This window comes from Bolinopsis microptera, chromosome 6 (assembly GCF_026151205.1).
Source record: "Bolinopsis microptera isolate Bmic1 chromosome 6, MBARI_Bmic_1.0, whole genome shotgun sequence".
Classification (NCBI taxonomy): Eukaryota; Metazoa; Ctenophora; class Tentaculata; order Lobata; family Bolinopsidae; genus Bolinopsis; species Bolinopsis microptera.
This window is the reverse complement of record NC_087077.1, coordinates 8,850,769-8,873,083: the sequence shown is the minus strand read 5'-3', so window position 1 is coordinate 8,873,083 and position 22,315 is coordinate 8,850,769. Positions and strand designations below refer to the sequence as shown.

At 38.2% G+C, this 22,315-nt stretch overlaps 2 protein-coding genes across 4 annotated transcripts in view; one reads left to right on the top strand and one right to left on the bottom strand.

Moving 5' to 3' along the window:
- LOC134817156 (acyl-CoA-binding domain-containing protein 5-like) overlaps positions 1-9,620 on the top strand; it is a 29,790-nt gene extending 20,170 nt beyond the window's left edge. The window contains exons 5-6 of the mRNA XM_063826287.1: positions 8,206-8,313; positions 8,478-9,620. Of these exons, the coding sequence (XP_063682357.1) occupies positions 8,206-8,313; positions 8,478-8,740 (371 nt within the window). The 3' untranslated portion in view covers positions 8,741-9,620. The remainder of the gene's footprint in view (positions 1-8,205; positions 8,314-8,477) is intronic.
- Positions 9,621-11,367: 1,747 nt separating this feature from the next.
- The window catches only part of LOC134816912 (mucin-2-like), a 765,431-nt gene continuing 754,483 nt past the window's right edge, over positions 11,368-22,315 (bottom strand). For 2 of the 3 annotated variants that reach the window (XM_063825934.1, XM_063825933.1), the window contains exons 4-11: positions 18,861-18,914; positions 18,658-18,746; positions 18,410-18,525; positions 18,109-18,231; positions 12,620-17,923; positions 12,342-12,457; positions 12,075-12,193; positions 11,368-11,677 (exon numbers count right to left, since the gene is read on the bottom strand). In XM_063825934.1, the coding sequence (XP_063682004.1) occupies positions 11,475-11,677; positions 12,075-12,193; positions 12,342-12,457; positions 12,620-17,923; positions 18,109-18,231; positions 18,410-18,508 (5,964 nt within the window). In that variant the 5' untranslated portion in view covers positions 18,509-18,525; positions 18,658-18,746; positions 18,861-18,914 and the 3' untranslated portion in view covers positions 11,368-11,474. Of the gene's footprint in view, positions 11,678-12,074; positions 12,194-12,341; positions 12,458-12,619; positions 17,924-18,108; positions 18,232-18,409; positions 18,526-18,657; positions 18,747-18,860; positions 18,915-19,472; positions 19,538-22,315 lie in introns of all 3 variants that reach the window. The other variant, XM_063825935.1, reaches the window with a different exon arrangement.

Here is a 22,315-nt window from a genome sequence, read left to right as displayed (position 1 = left end):
TCTATGAAATGTTGCTGTGTTTATTGTCGCATTTTTGTTGGTTGAGAGATGAAACAAATTTTCTCTACCAAAGTAGTTATAAGTTATCCTACTATATATAAAGCGAGACGATATATATATTTATCCGTGCCATTTTACTGACACCACGGCATCAACTTTAACGCGAATTTCTGCAAAAACCGTCAAAGATATACAACTGAAACTTTTTTGACTGGATCAAATGCTTTAATGGCCTTCAAATCAGCATGAAAAAATAAAAAATTGGCCAAGAAATATGAGTTTTAGAGCCCAAAATTTGGTACCCCAAGTGGTGTCAAAAACGCGAATTAAATAGGTAATAATTGTTTTAGTCTCTTGAGTCTTGACACCATTTTAGGGTTAGACGGGTTCCTGCTAGTAACTATAAAGTATATAATTAATGTCAATAATAAACTAATTTATCTTAATCTTGATAAAATCATCATAATTGATAAAAACCAAAGAGTACAAGTTACAACTGAAGTTGAATGTTGATAGATTTTGATTAGACTACACCAGTTCTCAATTATATCGGTGGTGATCAGCTGGTTGGTAGTGTTTCTTTCTTCAGTCCACTGCAAGCTAACGTCGACGACTCTCTTACTTCTGAGATTGATGATAATTTCAATACAGTGATGATACGATAGGTTCTAGAATTAAAGTTGCTTTTGATCAACTAGCAAAGTTCGCCAACTCTTTAAGATAAAAATATCAGGCAGCAGTAAGTAAAGTTTCTTGCCGTGACAAACAAGAGTTTCCATTATATTGTACCTTGATCATATATTATGAATTTTTCTCCTCAATTCTGAAAAGACATCTTCGCCAGTACAATGGCTACTAGATTGGAGACAAACATATCATCCTGGACATTTCATCACGTCCTGACATTTCCAACAAGATTTTTAGGTGAAAGTTATTAGGTGTTAGGGTTGTGGTTTTTCTTGGTGTAAATTCACGTTAAAAAGTTAATATTGGGATGTAAAATACTCTCCAAAACAATGTTATAGCAAAGTTACAAATACTACATATATTGTTGACAATAGGACAAAAAGCAAACCCCTATTTGCTTTTTGTCCTTGCTTGCTCGGTTCATTCTGAACCATGAATTGTTGGACTAAGTCTGTATTAAATATAACTTGTATTTTAAGGTTTAAAAACAAAGAATGAAGCATCGTAGAAGTACCTGCTTTTATTTTGACCCAAAATTAATAACCTGCTTGTAGTCTGCATATTCTATAGTAATCTGTTGCATTATCGTCGGTAGTGAATCTTATCTTGGCTATGTCTTTGCTCCAGTAGTTCCAGTCCTCGCGACTACAAGTTGAGTCTGACATGAGGATGTTGAGCACCTTCTCCTCGTTACAGTGTAACGCTAGTCTGATACCTGAGGTCCTGGTTAGGGTTATCCTCCAAACCTTGTCTGCTGCAGAGGGGAGGATAGTTGAGAAGTAAGTGAAGGATGAGCTGCAGCTGGGAATATTGTACTGTGGATTAGAGTAGAAGTAGATGACGACTCCTCCTACAGCGTCCCCGGATGAAGTGTAGAACCGCACATCTATCATATTATTATCTTCGCTCCCTATCATACTGTTCGTCTTTATTTCGAGAGGATGCTTCTCTAGATCGAACACTATCCTGGAACTACGCTGCACTGGTATCCAGCCTGGTTTTATATTGAGTTTATTTCTGTCAGTGTAACACTTACTGCCCTCAAATTTTGAACTATTGTAGTAACTATTTATTTGAATAGGTGTCCTCAGAACGTTCAAAGTCGTTGAAAATGTACGTACGGGAGGGTAGGGCATATTTTTTGAAACGTAGGTTTGATTGGAAGCTGATTGGTTAATTGCTGCCATGCCACATTTCCAAAAAATATGCCTCACCTCCCTACTAGAATGCACATAATATATATATTATGTGCAAGTCTTCGTGGCTCAAAAAAATGTTTTTTTAAATTTCTAGCCAGTTGTCACTTGCATGGAACAACTTTCCAATGACTTAAATGAGAAAAGTGTATATACTTTTCTCATTTAAGTCATTGGAAAGTTGTTCCATGCAAGTGACAACTGGCTAGAAATTTTAAAAAACATTTTTTTGAGCCACGAAGACTTGTTCAATTTCTTACCTTGGATAACAGAAGCAGCTGTTATCTCCACTGCAAAGAGGAGAAGAAAGTAGAATGAAAACATTCTCCGACGATCCCGTCTTTGACTTTAAGAAAATAAAACTCTTTTATTTTTGGTTTCTGTACAGTGTCGAAGCTTTACAATGATTGAACTGAACTGAAAAGTGAAACTTCGCTTTTGGAAATTGACTCTGCACTACCTTTTCGTCACATGGCTCCTACCGTTCATCACGTGATAGAAGCTCACCTATCACAGCGTCCTCAGCTTAGAGAGCCCAAAGATGCGTTATTATCCCACACCGAAGCTATACTGTAATATTATTGTTGGACAGTTTAACATCTGTTGCCTTCTCAATTCTTCCATTTCAGAAATTTAGATAATTAGAATTATTTAGAAGTCAATATTTATTATGTTTACTCTTGCCGATACTTCGTTCTGATAATTATCCTTTGATTGCTATAAAAAATATTGTCATCTCATCCAGCTGTTTCCCACTGTCGATATGAATACTCTATTACAAAGGCTCCAGTAACTCTTCGGACATCCTAAAAATCAAACCTCTGGTATTTTATCCTCGATTGATGTGTCATTGCGAAACTTTTCACTCCGTCCCATAATATTTTAAATAATAATGATCAGTAATTTTGTGGCGCATAGTAACTGACATGTTCATAGTACTAGTGCTTTGTCCGATACTCGATAGTCTAATAGAAGAAATCCTTCTTTTTTGCGGGATTTTTTCCTTGAAAATATAACGAACTGTCATGTTTATTTGTGAACAAAATGAACAAATTCCATGCGTCACTAAGAATCAAAAGAGTGAAAAAGTTTCCAACCTCCCAAATAGATCTGTGATAATCAGGAAAAATAGTGGCTCTTCTGGAAAGTTCACGGAGAAATATAAAAATGATAAAACAGGAAAAAAAGCAAACCACTGCCCTAGAAGTTTGCTTTTCTCAACGTGTTTTATCAAGATCAATATTTATAATTATATCCTTACCGCATTTTCTGCATTCTGGCTCATCCGTCCATTCCTCATTAGACTGACACGTGACCTCATCTCCACCGATCAGGACGTATTTTCTTGGTTTTAAGCACGTGACTGTGACAACTGCACCCTCCTTTGTTTGCCCATCTGGTGAAACATATGCGTTCATCACATTCAGAGGCTCGCACTCTGAAATGTGATTGGAAATGTAGCACCAAGTATTTGGAATATCTTAATTTCGCTATTCGGGTGAAACAGTAATATCAGCTCATTTCACGATACGAGGGTGATACCAAAGTTAAAATTAAGACATTCGGAGACTACCAGGAGTGTTGGCAACTCTCATACCAAAGTTAAAACTAACCTGGACAAGGAGAATCGTTACATGACTGAGTGTCTGAATCGCCTCCAACACAATCCAGGCCCCCAAAAGCTGGAGCAGCACTGGTACAAGTCCTGGTTCGAGTGTGAGATCCACCCCCACATTTAGCAGAGCAGTCTGACCAATCTCCGTACTCACTCCATCCACCGTTGACTGAACGATTTGATTATCGGCTGTCAGAGAGCACATCAAAGATTACATTTTGCCTGATATAATAATAAATTTAATGTAATGAAATTAAATCCACTGATTTCTATTCACGATGTTTTGTCGTGGTTTCATTCCGCTATTAAACCCCCTTCCATGAAATCGAGAACGTTTCCATGGGGTTAATGATAGGTAGAACGGTTTTATCATAATTAAAACGACAAATACGCCGGGGCAATAATCAACTGTTTACCTCCTCAATTACCTGGGCAACTTTGCGAATTACACATTTGACTAACTGAACCTGGTCCAGCACAATCTACACCACCGTGAGCTGGAGCAGGGGTAGTACAAGTCCTTGTCCTGGTTTGTGTTCCTCCCCCACATTCAGCTGAACAGTCTGACCAATCTCCGTACTCGCTCCAACCACCGTCAACTGTAGGATCAATGTAGATTGTAGACTGTAGAGTCTACAAATTTCAAATAATTAATTCCTCTAGAATCAAGTGAGTGTCTTGTATCTATGTAAGAGATGAACTGAACCAGTACCTGGACAAGGATGAGCGTTACAAGGTTTAGCTTCAGAACTCTCCCCAGTACACGGCATCCCACCGTTAGCTGGTGCAGGTTCAGTGCAACTTCTGGTTCTAGTTTGGGTGCCTCCTCCGCAGGAAACTGGACATTCTGACCAATCTCCAAAGTCAGAATAGCCGCCGTCAACTGAACATTATAACGTTAAAGTTGTAGCAAGAGCATAATGTAAAACATTTGACAAGAACAGATGAATCATGAATCAAATGTAAGCGCAGAGTCGGAAACACTCATTATCTTACCATCTCCGTCACATTGAAGAAACACATCTTCATGATGCTGGCAGTTGTGTGTATCTGCGACATAGCTGCAAGAACTCCAACTACCACTGCTGCAAATGATATCATCCAGTCCTATTTGAAATTGCGATTGAATTCCCCATTTGTCGCCAACATTCCATCTCATTTGACCAATGTAACCCATTTTACGGCATATTGCATTAGCAGAGTTGTCGCTGAAATTATCGTCACAAACTGTTGAATCACCATTGACAATCAGTAATCCTACAACTCTAGCACCAACTGCATTACCGTTAGCATCTATGAGTTTAAAATCTGAAAGTTAGATGTATTACAGAAAAGAAACAATATCATACGCGATTGAACAGTATATTAGCCCAAAATAAAATGCGACCATAGGGACATAGTTATTGATTTCAGCCATTTCTAATACAAGTGATAAAAGTTTAGACATCTCACTATAATCCGCTCTTCTTTTTGGCCTTGTATTATCCGAGAATGTATCTGCATTTTTCGTCCCTAAATACAATTCGCTCAAAAGATACAATTTATGCCAGTGCTAATTATCATCAAATCATATTCAAATCATTAGCATGTAATTGATATTAGTTATTAGTTACTATCTTTTATGATAATACCTTGGGAAACTTGAAGGAGAATCAGGAAGATTGTCGCTTTCATCATGATTAGATTAAGCGCCATCTCAGAAACTACGGTCACCTTTGATCTCTTTTCGTAAATTTCGATGTAAACTTGTCTTTCACTTGATACATTTAATATATCATTAAATCAACGGTTACTCTAGGATTTCTTTTTATTACGATCCGTTTTTTCGACTTCGATTGCATAGTTCTAAAAATGTATGAATAGGAAACTATTTTGAAACTATCGGGAACTACCGTGCTTCGATATTCAGACCCATACTGATAATACGGGAACAACTGTGTCTCACACGTGCAATCGCGCTGCAGCATGGGACGGTTAAGGCACGCATAACACACTGACGCTCAAGTAAATTGATTCCTGGACAGGATGGCAGCATCTGATCCAACAAGCACTGAAGCTCCCGTGGCGTCGATATAACTGAAGATAATCTGCATATAATGGCATAATGGCCTTTGTTTAACCCTTATTTGATGGGCAGTTAGCAACGGATTTGCTTGCCACAACAAAGCAGGAACCCTCTTCTTGCAATATGCTCATGAATAAAATTGGTATGCCATTAGTTACATTAAGACGGGTCTTTTAAACGGTCTTTTATGACATTCGCTGACAGATTACAAACTGCCATGAACTTACTGTTCACTAAGAATACTGACTGGATGGACCTTGGCATGGAGCAAAGGACGTAGATCCAGCGTCTTTTAACTCATACTTATATCAATGACGTTCAAGATAATGGAGAAATCGTAAGTTTCAATGGTGAACTTGCCGTCAAGGCCCTTTAGGATATTATGGTTACATCATCTTAGCTTCTCATTTACTGTCTTCTTCTTCGTAGTGGCTGTGGTCAAGGTTTTCACTAAAAGATAGAGCATTGAAGCCCTGTGCTTACCCTGGTACTGTTAGAAATTCAGCAAGATCTAGCGAATTTGTCTCCGTAATATACGAGTCATAATATTATTTTGTTAAAAAGAATAGAATATCTAAAATAAACGGTGCTACAATCCAGGAATATTCATAACAACATAACAAACTAAGCCGGAACTCTGCGAATAGCTCAGTGTTCTTGCTATCTGCGCTCAGTACTTTAAAGAGTTAAAAACAGACGTGTATTGAGAAGTATAACCTCAAGAGGGCAGTTACTTTGTACAAGTCATCACTTGGAACCTCTCCAACTCGCCGAGCCCGAACTTAATGTTATTGATGAGGCGAACTCTAGCTGGTGCTTAAACTCAAACTCCAGGAAGCTGGCCAGGACCCCGGTAGTTAAATACTTAAAGACTTTTAATATATAGCGTTATAAAGTAAAGCTCGATATAATTTATAAACTCTCCAACTCTAAGTTCATGCTATTGAGAATGTTGGTGATAAAGTCTGTACAAGAGAATTTGGCTCTCTTTAATTACTTAGCCCTCACAAGACATGGTATTGGGCACCTAAATAGAATAGAAATATCTTCTATTCTAGTCACTGTGCCTCAACTAAAAATGTTTGCTTGACAACTTCACATGAGTCGTGTGATGAGCAATTTATTACAGGTGTCATGTGTTGATTTTTTCTTTATATCCTCAAAATCTGAGTTAATAACGAAACGTTTAGATAAACACGTCAAAAAAAATGATAAAATATCATCAAAAAACTCGTAAATTGTGGATAATTTTACAATTTAGAACGGGTACATGAAAACATCCATTACCATTTCACACACCCACCATTATACCCTCTTCCACTTTTCATTTTTCGATTTAGAGGGCCTAAAACTGGTTGGATAAAAGTGAAACAGGCCAAGATCCAATTCGTCGGAAGCTCTGAAACTATTTTAATTCATATAAATAAATTTGAAGAAATTAAAAAATCGATCAACTTCATAATTTAATTAACTGGGACCTAATTTTCTTATCCCAAATTTGGATGAGATAATATATTTAATTCCCCTCAGTGATTAGAGTTATTGTCAGCCTACCATGCTCCCAAATTACTGGCTCTCAAAAGGATGCAAGCAATGTTAAATCATGGCATCAACTTATGAAGTACCGATCAAGTAACAATCTGTTTGTGGACTCGGTCTCATATTAATTAGGTTACAGGATGTTTAAACTCAAAATCTGGCTTGTATGTAGAACGTATGGAAAAAGATGATAGATTTGAAGTTTGTTATAAGTTATATTGGAATTTTTTTTTTTTTTTTGTTTTAACTTCTCATCCAATTTGTCTGATATCTAACTCAAAATAACTTCTAGTGTCAATGGATATTTTACATTTTAACGTTTGAGCTTTAATTGGGGTCTAACATAGGAAACCGCATAGAATTTACTCTAGATTGTCTTAAATTTAAATCATTCTTGAAGTCAATATATCCACTAAAATGTAAATTAAAATTTGCTATATAAAATGGAAACGAATTTTTCCAATAACTTCACTAGAGCGAAGCTGGAACTTGTTGACCAATACAGATTTTTTTCAGTAAATTTATCGGTAAGTTAATTTATTTAACCATTTAAGTAATCCCTCAATATCTAGCTTAAAATGAAATTCTTTCCATTTAACTTAATTTCCGCTTTTAAGATAAGGCATATGATTTGCACAATTCTATCTTTAACTAATGAATTTGATAATAAATTAAGAAATTTCAGGTAGTTTACAGCCAGTCAAATCTATAATGCCACCCAAATCTGAAAAGTATATCAACCATTATTTAACCTGACGTTTAAATGCGTGTACAACTACTTATAAGAATATAATGATATATTCTTTTGAAATTGATTGAATATGAATCGGTATTCTAAAAAAAATGTTTAAGATCAAATTATTCAGTTTATTACCAGTATGAATGAAGAACATATTTGTTTGTCAGACACATAAAATTTTTGAAAAGTCCCATACGAATCATTTTAGAGTATAACTCGTGTCAAAAACTAAAATACATAGTAACAAATTATCACCGTATGGGAAAAATGGAATTTTCAATTGAGAAACCCGACACTCACAAAAATATTACCATTTTAAAATTTCCACCATTTTTCTTGGAACCCGCTTTCAGTTTTATTTGGAATATCAGTAACGCAGGGCACAGCTCAGACAGTACACAGGCTACATCTCGTAAAAAGAAAAGGAAACAGGGCAAGAAGAATAGTGACTCGTTCGGAAGCTCTGAAGCTTGTATGTGTCGCTTATATACATATAGATAAGATTTTGTACAAGAAATTAATTAACATGCCCAGGCAGTAATTTAATTAACATGTGGATCCTTAAACTGTGTCCTTTATCTCCAAATTCGTGAGGATATGAATGATAGGATATGGATATTAACACACTTCCCCCAGGTAGCAGTGATGTGCGGATAATAGACGTGGAGTCACAGATCCTGCGCACCTTGCGCCTCATGCGCCAAGACGTACGTGGCCTCCTCAAAAGGATGGACGCACTGGAAAACATCCTGGCACGGCACCTGCTATCCGAACAGTCGCGCAGTAGCACAATCTCGTCTGTGTGGGAGCGGCGGTGGCTCATATTCATGGTTACCTGGCCTGTTTTAACTCAAATTCTTGGGCTGTGGTATGTGAGACGGTATTACAGGAAAAGATGATAGTTTGTAGTTTGTTAATTTAGTTTTATATTTGGAATGCCTTTTCTCCAGGGTTTATTTATAGTTTCCGCTGTTCTTTGTTATGTTTAACTCCTCTCATCTTACAAGATACACTCTGTCTGCAGTTTATCTAATCCTATACTTCTTGTACACTGTCTAGTGTCTAATGAGATTTTCGTACAATATTTTAACGTTAGCCTCCATGTTCTTGAACATTACGGTAGAACGCATAAGAAGTTTACATCTTTTAGGCTTGTCTATAATTTAGAACATCGTATTCTTGTTATATATATTAACCATTAAAATTAGATTAATTTTGGTATAAAATGCGCAATCTTATTTTATCAATAACATCATAGAAGCGCAAGTGGAAAAAATTATATTCGATTAATAAAAGAAAGATTTTATTTCATAATATTCACATCGTAAGTTAAAATAGTCATATTATAACCATTTCAAAGAAGTAAATGACCCTGGTCAATGGTCATTAGGAAAGTTCGCACGAGATGGACCACGTTTTTCCCAATTTAACTTTAGAAGATTGTCACAGGAAGAACTTTTAAGATATGCATATGATATTTCATATGTCTAATACTGTTCAACTAATTGAGTTTCGATTAATAAAAATTTTGAAGCGAAATTTTAGGAGTGTTTCTTATGACCAGGGTCAAATCTATAAGTGACGCTGCCAAATCAGTGCAAGACCAGTGAAAGTTATATATTGACATTATAAACAGCTGAGCGTTTTGATATATCAGTTGTACAACTATTATATATGTATAATGAATGAATGATTCTTTTGAATATTTTGATTGATTTGTTTATGGTTATTTTAAAGTAAAATATGATATTGAGGAGTTCACATTTATTTTCAGTTTGTAATTACCCAGTTGTGAATGAAGAAACATACTTTGATTTGTCAAACACATAAAATTCTATGAACCCAAATCCCAATAGCATCGATTCTCATGATTAAATCGTGTTGCTCAAAAATAGAAATGAACAATACGTACACAAACATTATACCCTGTATGGTAAAAACGTTTCCGATAATGGCAGTCCTGGCACAAACATCACAGGTAAAATAATCGCATGTTGTAAAAGGGTCTTCCTAACTTATTGTTTGGAACACGCGCTTTAGTTTGTGCTGGTATAGTCGGCGCATAATCACAGATATAATTTAATTAATCTAATTAATTTAAATTAAATTAAATTAAATTAATTTAATTTAATATATAATATCTAGATATAATCTAGCTAGCTAGCTTAGCTGGCCGCGCGCCTACTATACCGTACCTGCAGCTCAGCTAGTGTAGCTTTAAATACGTACGTATACATACAACATAGCTTTGCTGGCTAACTATATTAGCTAGCCCGCTCTGATGTGACACCACTGACCGGCAATCGCTATTGATTCACTAGCCAGTGATTCAAGGAAAATGCATGAGTTGTAGCTAACTGGCCTGACCAGTTGCAGTATCTTATATCTGTTAAATGCTGATGCACAAATAAAAGGTATGCAATAATATTCTATCGCTATTCTATATTTGGCATCTATCCAAAACTGCACGTGCGTGCTGCTTCCAACCATGACGACGTGCATTTTGAGCCTTTGTTTGCACGCAAACGGTCAGTGCTATTCAAATCATCTCTCTTATGTGAAGATAAACAACACTAATCTAAATGGAACCAAGTACAATCTTGATTCTCGTTGCCATCGTCCTCCTCGGCATTGCTATTATGGGAGGAGGGACTATGGTATTTTGCTGCCACGGATTTGAGCGAGGTCTCCCTTTTATCTCAGTTCGTGAGCTATATGAAGAACTTGCAGATCTGGACAAGCGAACCAGTGAACGGTACAGGGACTTCGCCCTCCTTGTTAACAACGTGGCTGCTGGGCTACAGAAAGAAGCAGCAGGTCTTCCTAGTAAGCTGCTGGTTAAAGACATGTCGACGATCATCGACATGGAAGAAGGAAGAGGAGCAGTGGGGTGTCAGAGTACCCCGACTCGTCAAGTTATGGTCGCACCTGCCCCAGCTGAGGTGACCATCTCCATCCCTGAAGAGTAGATTATATTTCTACAACTTCAGCTACCAGTATGAAGAGACGTTTTACTAACCATCTCTCGGATTTTAAAGACCATTTTTACGATTTTAAAGGCCCAAGCAACACGTCGTGCTTGCGGTCTCAGTGGGGGGAGCATGATAGTTTTGAACTATCTGCTCTTCGTGCCAGCCTCACAGTTCTGTTAAACCCTGCGAAGCTATAATGCAAGGTATAAAAGAACTAGAGGTCCCACTGCCGCGGATCTTACCCGGCTGATGATCCTGGAGTGCGGTCAACTCCATCCCCAGCCTTTACTATTACTAGAGCGTTTCCATTACCCAGTCCACCCAACCTTCCCCATGAATGGTGTTTTTGATTTTGTACTTTTCTGGTTACTATTCTGTCCAATGATTTCCATCCAAAGTGGTCCGTTTACAAGCATGTTTCAGTTAAATACCGGATAGCAAGTCTCCCGTACAAATTGTTATGCTGAGAATCAATCGGAAGCCCTAAGTTTATCGAATACACGATTGGGAGCAGTTTTCAAGTCCATTGATTGAATACAAAATAAACTAAGGGATAACATCATCTAAGATACTGAATCGAACAATATACAACAATAAATTAACGCTTTAAAAGCAGCCGTGAATAATAAGTTAAAATTAAAAATCTGATAGAAAACAATGATCACAACGTCCTGGAATTCTTTCCCTCCCTCTCAGCAATAAAACTAATCATATAATATAACTCAGGATATTGCTGATGTTCTTTGAAGTGTACGGGAATACAATTCACCCAGTTCTGTAAAGACGATGAGACGTACGAAGAGTTCAAAGGACTGAGTTGGACAAGACATCGGGCAAAAGAGAACTTAATATCTGCAGTTGGAGCTGAAAATATTTAGTTTTAGTTATCATGAACATGCAATTCATCGTTGCTTGCTTACACTATGCACGACAATTTAATCGTCTGGAATTTGAGATTGCACTACATGCATCGATATAACACATGTAATAGCTAGTGCATGGTAGAACGATCGCGCGGCGCGCCGGCCTTAGTTTTGGAGACGTGCGCAACAAGAGTATGATCTTTGTACAACAAAACCCGTTTATATTTGCTAGTAGCGATGGCTCGGTGTAATTTACATACTGACCTCAATCGATTCCCGCTGAGTGCTTGCTCATGCTGTAAAACAATGAAGGATGTAATCTAATTAATCAACTCGTGATAGTTGACACTATGCAGGCTTTCGTTTCTCTTTTGTTTAGAGAAATTTAAGTAAATTACCTGTCCAAAGCAATCCAATTAAAGCAGGAATAAGTTTCTCCTTCAGCATTGTGATATTTCCGGCAGCTCTGTAACTGATTATCTCCGAGTTAACCAAATTCACTATCAACTCCGTTAATCTGAAGGAAATATGTTGATCAATGTCTTGTATCACTGAACAATCGACACGACTTCGACACTGTCTCTGCCATATAATGAAAAAGCTTATTCAAGTCCCGAACTATTCCAGGTTTGACATTTGACAGTCAAATATCCACAATAGTTTACCTGCAAATGCCGAACTCGGTGGTGGTAGAAAGTTTATCAAATATCAGAGGTAGTACTGTCGTTGTGAACCACGTCCATCCTTGTGATTTCACCATCAACTTTATACATATCAGCCCCTGCGGTAATAAGGTTAAAATAAATATTGCAAGAGTGTAGAGCGGGTCCCAACTTTGAAAAATTTGTTGATCGCCACTGGCTGAATGTGCAAAAAGGAAATTAATTTGTATCCTATCTAAGTTCAAATCAATACATGTAAGAAATAAGATAAATCTATCAACCTGTTCGTTGTGATTCTTGTAGTCAGTCCCTGGTCCCAGTTCCTCTTTAATAACAACAGCATCCAATGCTGCACTAATCAAGTGGTTCTCAACCGCAAACTGATGAATATAGCTTAGTTGCTCAACTGGTGGGAACTTTAACTGTGTGTAACGTAGATAAAATTCCAGCCCAGCCAGGTACAGACAGTTCAGGTCTTTGATAGAGTTCTTGTCCTTGCTAAAACACAGATGTTGCTTTCCGATAAGCAGGAAAATACTGTAGCTGGTGAAGCATTTGGTGAGGAGATTACAGACGTAGGTGTAGTTCATGTCACTGATAGTTTTGATGATGTGAGCACGGAGGAATTTCAAATCTTTACATTTCAGGGATAGTTTTATAGAGAAAGATAGCAGACTGATAAGGGATTGGGTTAAGTTCTTTTTCGAACTTGCGACTCGGACAAATAGTTTCTTTAACACATCCTGCATCCAGGTACTCTCATCAAAGTATGAGTAATCGTTATTTACCAACTGAGAAAACAAATCAAAGAAGAATTCCACCAAAACATCAATGGGAGGAATCTCGACGTTAGCCGGGCTGGTATCTCGAATACTGATCTCATTTCTGATAGCTATTATCAACTTTTCTTCTATATTCTGCAGTGCCTTTTTCTTATGATTATACACTATTGTTTCCACAATGTACGGTACATCTGGTGCACTGGTACAGAGATTCCTTCTAAACATTCCTACCAGATGCTGTGTAGTTCCGTTGGGTACCAAATGTGTGTAGTCCTCATATGTCTGGTGGTACAATGGTTCATCATCTACTGGTAACGCAGGTTCTGCACCTTTCTTTGCCATGGTTCTTAGATTGCTCAGAAGATTCATATCAACTGATTCGATGGGTTTTTGAGTACTGCTAAAAGCGGCAGGTGATGGTACCTGAGATTCACAGTCACTTGTATCCATGACGAGATGGTCGTTGTCTTTGTTAAAACCAAGAAGTGTGATAGCAGGTTTGGGGATAAATATGTCAAATATTTGAGCGAGGGAGATGTAGTGGTCTGGTCCTTTCGTCTTTTTCCTCTTCCTAGATTCTGTAGTTTTGGAAGGTAGCTCTGAGTCAGACTGATCACTTATTGCAGCTGCTGCGTTGAAAGATGGTAGTTTTTCGACTGAAGTGAAATCTTGAGACTTTGCAGTAAACCATTCAGAAGAGGGGGGAACTACAACTTTAACAGTCTTTTCTTTCTCAGTCATAAGTTTTGGAGCTTCATCTGATTTCTCTACTTGCACTGCCGATGTAGAGGTTTCATCTTCATCAACCGTAATATCAACCTCAACCTTCTGAACATCCTCAACATCCTGACTTATAACAGTTGTATCAGCAATCATCAAGTCCTCATCTGAAATATCTGAAGAATCAGGGATTGGTGCTTCTTTGAAGGGTTGTACCGTCCTGGAGACTGGAGTAAGATCTAGATCTAGAGATTTTACTAAGTCCCAGTTGCATAAAGGTGGGGGCACAGATTTTATTGTAAGCGATGAGACAGCCTTTGCAGCTTTTCTCTTCTTTCTTCTCTCTCTTTTCTTTTCTACACTGTTAGATTTCTGGACTTTTCCTTTATTAGATAATGCAGTTATGTTGAAATGACCATCAACATTGTTCGCTTCAACTTTTCTGGACACTGGAGTGAGATTTAGATCAAGAGACTTTACTGCATGCCAGTCTCCCGAAGGTGGTGGAGGAATACGTTTCACTGCAGGTGACGGTAAAGATTTAGCAACTTTCCTTTTCTCTGACAAATTTGTCAGTGTTTTCACTGTATCAGATTGTACGGTAACCGCATTCACTTGGACTTGACCTTTGATATCATTTGCCGTGTCAACAGCTTTAGCTCCATTATTTTCATCAGAATATTTCAATGCCACAGGTGAATCAAGAGGAGACAGGTCAGTGTTAGATGTTTTCAGAGGGAGCGAAGGTCCTGGAATGGACTCAACAGCAGGACCATGAGTGTCTTCAGCAGCAGGTTCAAGAGTGTTTTCAGCAAACACAGCCAGTTCCATGGCAGGGACTTTGAGAGGTTCCAGATTATCAGAACTGTCATTTTGTTCTGGTTTCACGATACTCTGAACTTCATTTGATATGTTTTGGGGCTCTTCAACTTCAGGGACCACAGATTGTTCGAGAGTTTTGACAACGGTTTCTTGAAGTTGTGCTTGGTCTATTGACTTCTTGAGCTCCATAAGATCGCTAGGAATCATGATATTCCTGTTTTCAGAACCTAGGATAACTTCATCAACAATCATCTCCTCTGGAGTCAATGTTTCTGGAAGTGCCTTCTTCATGGGACTCTTCTTTGGTTTTAGTGCTTTGACTGGACTGGTTGAGTTCTGGATTCTCCTAGATCTTCTAGGTGCAGGTGATCTACTACTGTCACTAACATCAGAAACGCTTGAAGTCCTTGCTGATCTCCGGCGCTTGGGAACCTCTGCAGACTCTTCAGTAACACTGACTTTCCTGCTTCTCAATGATTTAGTGATCACCTCAGGCTGTTTATCCTGATCTTGAGACATACTCTTGCGTTCCCTGGCCCGCCTTGGAGCAACAAAAGCATCATTATTTGAAGCTGACTTTCTTGACCGTGTTGTAGGCAGTAGCTCATGATAGATCTCAACTTGTTTGGGAGATTGAGAAACATCAGCAGCGCTGTCTGACTGAGTATCAGCATCGCTCTGACTGCTGCTTACACCACTGATATCCATCTCAAAAGCACATACCATGACATCTTCAGAGACAACCACTTCTGTGGGAGTTGTAGGGGTTACTAGGCTATCACTAGACAATGTGACATTGACCTCTGATTGTCTCCTGGTGGGTGATTTCTCCGATTTTACCTTCGGAGTTACAGAAGAAGTTTCAGGTTCAAGAGCCACTTGAGGGGTGGCATCATTATTACATAAAACGGAGAGTGGATCAGATTCATGAGACTCAGTTTCTTTCTCATTGGAAGTAGATGAAGCTTCAATGGCAATTCCAGGAGAGGGCACTGCAGGAGATAAAACTGGCCCATTTGTCACTGAGGGTTTGTAGTCCTCTTCCTGCTTTGTCGTTAGATCAGGAACTGAGGAGGTTGTTGGAACTCCAGTATCTGAGGTTGTAGGTAAGTCTGCTTCATGTTCAATATCCGGCTCCACAACCTTAGGTTGTAATAAACTGGGACTTGCTTTCGGTTTGACGAAGGATATTGATATAGGAGGCAGGTTTACTTTCTGAACAATATCAGGCTGCGTAAGGGTTTGGTAACCCTTTGTAACCGTTGGTGGTAATAAAATGGAGCTTGTTTTCGGTTTACAGAACGACATTGAAATAGGAGGAAACCGTGACTTGGGGCTGCTAGAGGAAACACTAGTAATTTGCTGGGTGGGCTTTTGGACAGCTGTTGTCGCAAAAGCTACAGGTTTAAAACTAGGTCTTGAAGACTTAGCTACAAAAGATACCGGTTTGAAACTAGGCCGTGAAGTCTTGGCTGGAAAAGTCGTTCGCTCATCTTCTGAGTTTTGAGAGGTTGATGGAGCTGCTAACTGAACTGGTTTGAACTTTGATGATTTCGTTACCGGTTTAGCAGTGGAAACTTCTGGTAAATCGTCTTCAGTTTGAGAATCAGACGCCGAGACACACGGCTCTTCCCTCTCCACCTGAACCACACTAACAATCTCAACATCTGGTGTACTGGCTGCTGCGGAGTCAGACTCTACCTTACTCGGGCTCAACAGGTCTCCAAGAGTCGAGACTATAGGAGCTGATCTAGCTTCTCTACTAGACATTGGCTTCAGGGTAATGATGGGGTCGTTTGGCTCCGATTTCGTCTTCGTCATTTCGTTTTTTATTGAAATAGGTTGAAAACATGGGTCTGTCGAAGCAGTCTCTGTAACAATAGGAGAAACGGTCCGAGCTGGAGATTTTGAGGAGCCAATCAGATCTAAGATGGTTTGGTCTTCCTTCTTAGGAGTAGTCTTGGGACTGGAAACAGCGGGTGTGGGACCAGAGGATGAGGAGGGAGTTTCTACAGAAAATTCTTCCAAGGAGATTGGAACGGCTGGTTGAGGATTAGTGGTACCTTGCTCTTCATTTTTTATATCAATTAGCTCGGCAGGGTTATTGCTTTCTTGATATGTCTTCAAAGGTGAAAGCTGTCCAGGAGAAACCATTAAACTGAAGATGCTCTTTACATTGAGTACTGTGGGCACTTTTCTTTGAGGTTTGGGGGAATTCATAGGTTTGGGGGAATTCATAAGTTTAGGAGATTCTTTAGGAATACCATCTGTTTCAGCAGAATGCTGGTCAAACAGATTGAACTCACTCGATGTGGAAGGCAAAGCATCACATACCAAGACCCCATCAGGTTCGCTCCTAGCGCTAGTTGGAAAATTTAAGGAATTCTCCAGGAATCCCACCAAGTCTACATCATCATCCGAGGAGCTGTTTGACAAGTGCCCACTATCTTGAACCAAGGGTTTCGCTTTCTTCTTTGGTTCAGCTGAATGGCTAAGTTTCCGTTTGACTGGCCTCTTGACGCTCTTCTTGGGTCTGGGGTTCAACTCTAGCTCACTGTCCTCTTCAGAACTGGACTGCTTAGGTTTGTTTTTCTTCCACCCAACAGGTCTACCTCGTTTCTTGGCAGATGTAGGCGTGCTAGGTGTAACACCTCCCTCTGTGCTCTTAGTGTTCCTGCGAGGCCGAGCAGCAGGTGTCCGGTACATGCTCCCTCCCTTCGTTGGAGATAGCAGGATATCTTTTAAGTTTCTCTGTATAGTTCGCTCGATAGTTTTTTCTATGGTAGTATCTAAACTGGTTTGCTTATTCATCATGGCAGTCAGTTTCTTGGTTATATCTTGGTTCTTTTTATCAGCAAGTCTGTTTACTGTTTCCTCTCGACTGTCTTTCAACCGGGTATTCTCCCTTTTCAAGACACCGATCTCAGACTTCAACTTAGCAATAGCCTCTGAATTATCAGGTTGCTTCTTCTCGGATTTGGAGCTATCTTTCAACTTTGCCACTTTAGCCTGTAATAAACTGCACGCCCTCTCAGCCTCGGTCTTCCTCTTTTTGTACACCTCTATTTCCTTCTCCATTCTAGAGAACTGTGCTTTGTACTGCTCGATAACAGCCTGCTGAGATTGCATGTTGTTTCGAAGTTCCTCGTTTTCGTCTGAACTTTTGAGGTAGTTGGAATCTTCTGTGGAGTCGAGCTGTTTCTTTAGTTGCTCGTTTACTGTCTTCGCTTCAGCTTTTAGTATCCCGTTATGTTTCTCTAACTGAAATTTGAGTAGGTGAATTTCCAATCACCATCTCAGCCCATTATCAATAAACATCATAAGCAGTAAATTTAATAATATTATGTATAAGATATCATTGTGAAGTTTTATTAAATCTTTTAGTTAAAGCATCCACTAAATTGTTATTATAAATTGTATTGCTGATATAATAAGTAACAACTCACTGCTTCTATTTTCTGCTTCTGTAACAGCAACGTTTTCTTAGTCGTATCAAATTTGTGGAGCAGTGTTGTAGTTTTAGCAGTCTGAGTTCTCATTACTGTTACCAAGTTTCGCAAATCAGCAACCTGGGATTTTAGATCATAATATTGTAAGATTAATAGACTTATTAATTAATTAATCTTATCAACAGTAATTTTCTTATTAACATTTCATTTTGAACAATTGTAATTTATAAAAAAGACAATCTACAGTTTTTATAATTTAATATGATATTATAATCGATACATTATTCTAGAACATTACCTCTGATTTAGAAGTTTTGAGATCAGTCTCAAGTTTCTCACATTTAGGACAGTCATATCGCGTGTTGAAGTCTAGATCATCCATTACTGATAGTGTCATTATGAGAAGTCGAGGAGCTGAAATGGAGAAATGGTTAAAACAGCAATCCCAACAATGTTAGGTATTTCGAATTATACCCTCTACTCATACCTATACCAGAAAACATAGCTTATTAAGTTATTTTGAGTTAGCCTGAACAGTTTACTTACAATTTGAGGGATGACTTTCTCTAGATGGGAGCCTTCCACCTGTGAATCTCCTTCTGTTTTAGCCTGCCGTTCGGCTCTACTGATGATCTCTGAGGGGAAATTTTTGTTTAAACTAGAACTGAAATCATCAAACTAGCGAATTCCGATTACATAATCTCTGTCACTGGTGAACTATTTGACAAAAATGTGATCTAGCGACCAACCTTTTACAAAGAGGCCGAGGTATTCCGTTACAAGGGCGGATCCTTCAGCGTTCACTGAGGAAAATCAATATTATTGATCGTGTTGAGTACTTCATTGTACAGCAGTAATAGCATAACATAATGCATAAAATAGAACATGGTAATTATGAATAATAAATCCTCATGATAAAGAATGCTGTTAAGCTAATATTATGATTTTAAAGTTCTTACATAAACACAGTTTATGATCAAGTAAAAGTCTAGGTGGCGGGCACAGCCCACCGGTCGACAGTTTAGTATGGCGGGCCCAAAAGCTGCCCAAGCCGCTAAATCTGTCTCCTAATCACAGTGCAATACATGTTACGGCCGGCCCAAAAATTGCTGGCCCACATGCTGGTTGTGATGGTTTTAACCTTACTTACATAATTAAAGTAAAAGTTAATTAACGTAATTAAAGTAAAAGTTAATTAACGTAATTAAAATATGGGCAACGTATTTAATGCTACAGACAGTGAAAACTATTGTAATCGGCAGTGTAAACTCTCACTTTCAACGGTCACGGTTTTTTAATATTCGTGTCGCAAGCTTGAGCGCAGGTGTATTTTCACTGTCTGTTTGAATGTAGATACTCACAGTTGAAAGGCGTCATGATGGCGACCATCGGATACTTACGATCGTAAGTATTGTCAGTACCTTAACTATTTGAAGTGTCAGTTTTACACGATCAGTATTTGTACCAAGAATTATGGTAATCAGGTACATATTGATCTACTGAAAATGTTTTAAAATACCTTGGTTTGAGACGCGGGGATTAATAAAAGTTTGATTATATGAAATGCTCAGCAAATTATACTAGTCATGGATCTGACAACATTCCCGTCTATATAACTTCCGCCCCGGGGTTTGAGACTTGGAATACCTCAAGGGACCCATTAGAAACAAATTTGGCTTGGGTAGAAATTTTGGCTATGGGGCAGTTTTGCGCAATTGACCACGCACTTTTTTGGCGCTTTTGCAACTTTAGAATCAAAATAACTCCGCTTCTAATTGGAATTAGAAGCTCAGCTTGGCTTTGAAGTTGTTCAGAATCATCACATTTAGGGGGGTAGAGCATAATTTTAAAGTCAACAGACATCGGGTTGTTGAGTTATGTGACCACACCCTTATTTACCCTCGCGAGTCATGATTTTCACACTAAATACGAGATATCTCGGCTTCTGATTGAGCTACGTGCTCATCCTGGGCATTAAAATGTTCAGAATCATCACATTGAGTAGGGTAGACCACAATTTCAAAGTCCTCAGATGTCAGGTTGTTGAGTTATTAGGCCCCAACCTGTTTTTACGCTCTCGCGGGTAGCGATTGCAGCGCTTAAAATCAAAATAACTCAGCCTCCAATTGAAGTTAGGAGCAAAACTCGGGCAGCAAAATGTTCACAATCATCACATTGAGTGGGGTAGAACGTAGTTTCAAAGTCCTCAGACGTCAGGTTGTTGAGTTATTAGGCCCACACCATAATATTTACGCTCTCGCGAGTCGCGAGTCGACACTTAAAATCAAAATAACTCGGCTTCTGATTAGAGTTAGGAACTAAACTTGGGCATAAAAATGTTCAGAATCATCACATTAAGTGGGGTAAAACGTGGTTTCAAAGTTCTCAGGCGTCAGGTTGTTGAGTTATTAGGCGGAACCCTATTTTTATGCTCTCGCGAGTCGCGAGTCGACACTTAAAATCAAAATAACTCGGCTTCTGATTAGAGTTAGGAACTAAACTTGGGCATAAAAATGTTCAGAATCATCACATTGAGTGGGATAGAACGTAGTTTCAAAGTCATCAGACGTCAGGTTGTTGAGTTATTAGGCCCACACCATAATATTTACTCTCTCGCAAGTCGCGAGTCGACACTTAAAATCAAAATAACTCGGCTTCTGATTTAGTAGGAGCTGTTACGGGGATTTTCTGCTCGATACACCAGAGTCATCAGACATGTCTTAAAAGACGTATTTTTGGCCCCTGAATCGATTGGTGATAGTGGGAAGTGTTGAAAATGGGGGTAACCTGGTTTTATTTGAAAAAAACCGATTTTTGGCCCTAAAAATGGTCATTTTTTGAGGTTTTTCAGGATTATCGATAGGTTAATTTCAAGCAAAAGCTTAGATATTTCGGTTTCTGATACATTTTGATATGCCGCATTAGCTAATATTAAGTTCATAAGCACACATAAGAGTTAACCTGTTCAAAATTTTAAAAAACCTTCCAAAAAAAATGTTTTTTTGCGCGCTAAATTTTATCGGCTCTTTATACATCCAAAATGAAATATTTTTGCCCACAAAGTGTTTTAATACTGTTCAATAATACTATTTGATAGTTTTTCAGCGTCAAAACAAGTTTTGAAAGCGGAAGAAAAAATTATATTTTTCGTGGTGCTGAGCACTTTGAAAATTTTTGAATAAAATCGAGCGCTACCGTAAAATTTTAGTAACCCTTCCCTGAAACTCATTTAAGTTTTTGTACCGTTAGTGTATTGTCCTTTTCTGAAGTTCATGCCTTCTCTGGCTTAATTTCATTTAATATTGTTTAATACAGTACAGTAAAGTGTTTTATAATAGTAGAGTGCCATTTCTAATACTTCAATGTTATATTGTTGAGATACCTTTACTTGGCTGTATACCTTTTGTTAATACAATTTCACCAATTTAGTATTGCATTGCTTATATGACTATTTGGATTTATAATTTATCGATTGTGGGTATGAATAAACTTTTGGTTCACAATCAACAATATAATGTCTACTGTGTGGTACCCTTACAAGATTAATTATAGATCTTTTGACAGGAATGCCTTACTTAAACCCCCTCATCCATCACTCATTCCGTGTTACCTGTTGGATGTGGAGGAACCCTACCACAAACTGAAATATTGTTAAGGTACCCTTCAGTACATAAATAGAGCACTGTAAATAATATAGATTAGTTACTGCTATCTTCTCAATGCAATTTTGAATACATGTCAGGAACACCTGTCTTAAACCCCCTCATCCATCACTCATTCAGTGTTGCCTGTTGGATATGGAGGAAATCTACACCACAAAGTGGAATATTGTAAAGGCACTCTTCAGTACACATAAAATAGAGCACTGTAAATAATATGGATTAGTTGCTGCTATCTTCTTAACATGATTTTGAATTTATAAATAGTAGTAGTGTCAGGGGCCTTTTATATATTATATTTGAGTATAATACATTTTACCTTATAATTAACCATCACTCCCGTCTAGGAAGTACTATGTATTTGTGTATGTAATTGAGATCGTATCAGCGCCTTTCATTCTACTCAACGCGTTTCATTCTACTCTAAACAAGCTTGACATATATGAGAATGAAACGCGTTGAGTAGAATGAAAGGCGCTGATACGATCTCAATTACATACACAAATACATAGTACTTCCTAGACGGGAGTGATGGTTAATTATAA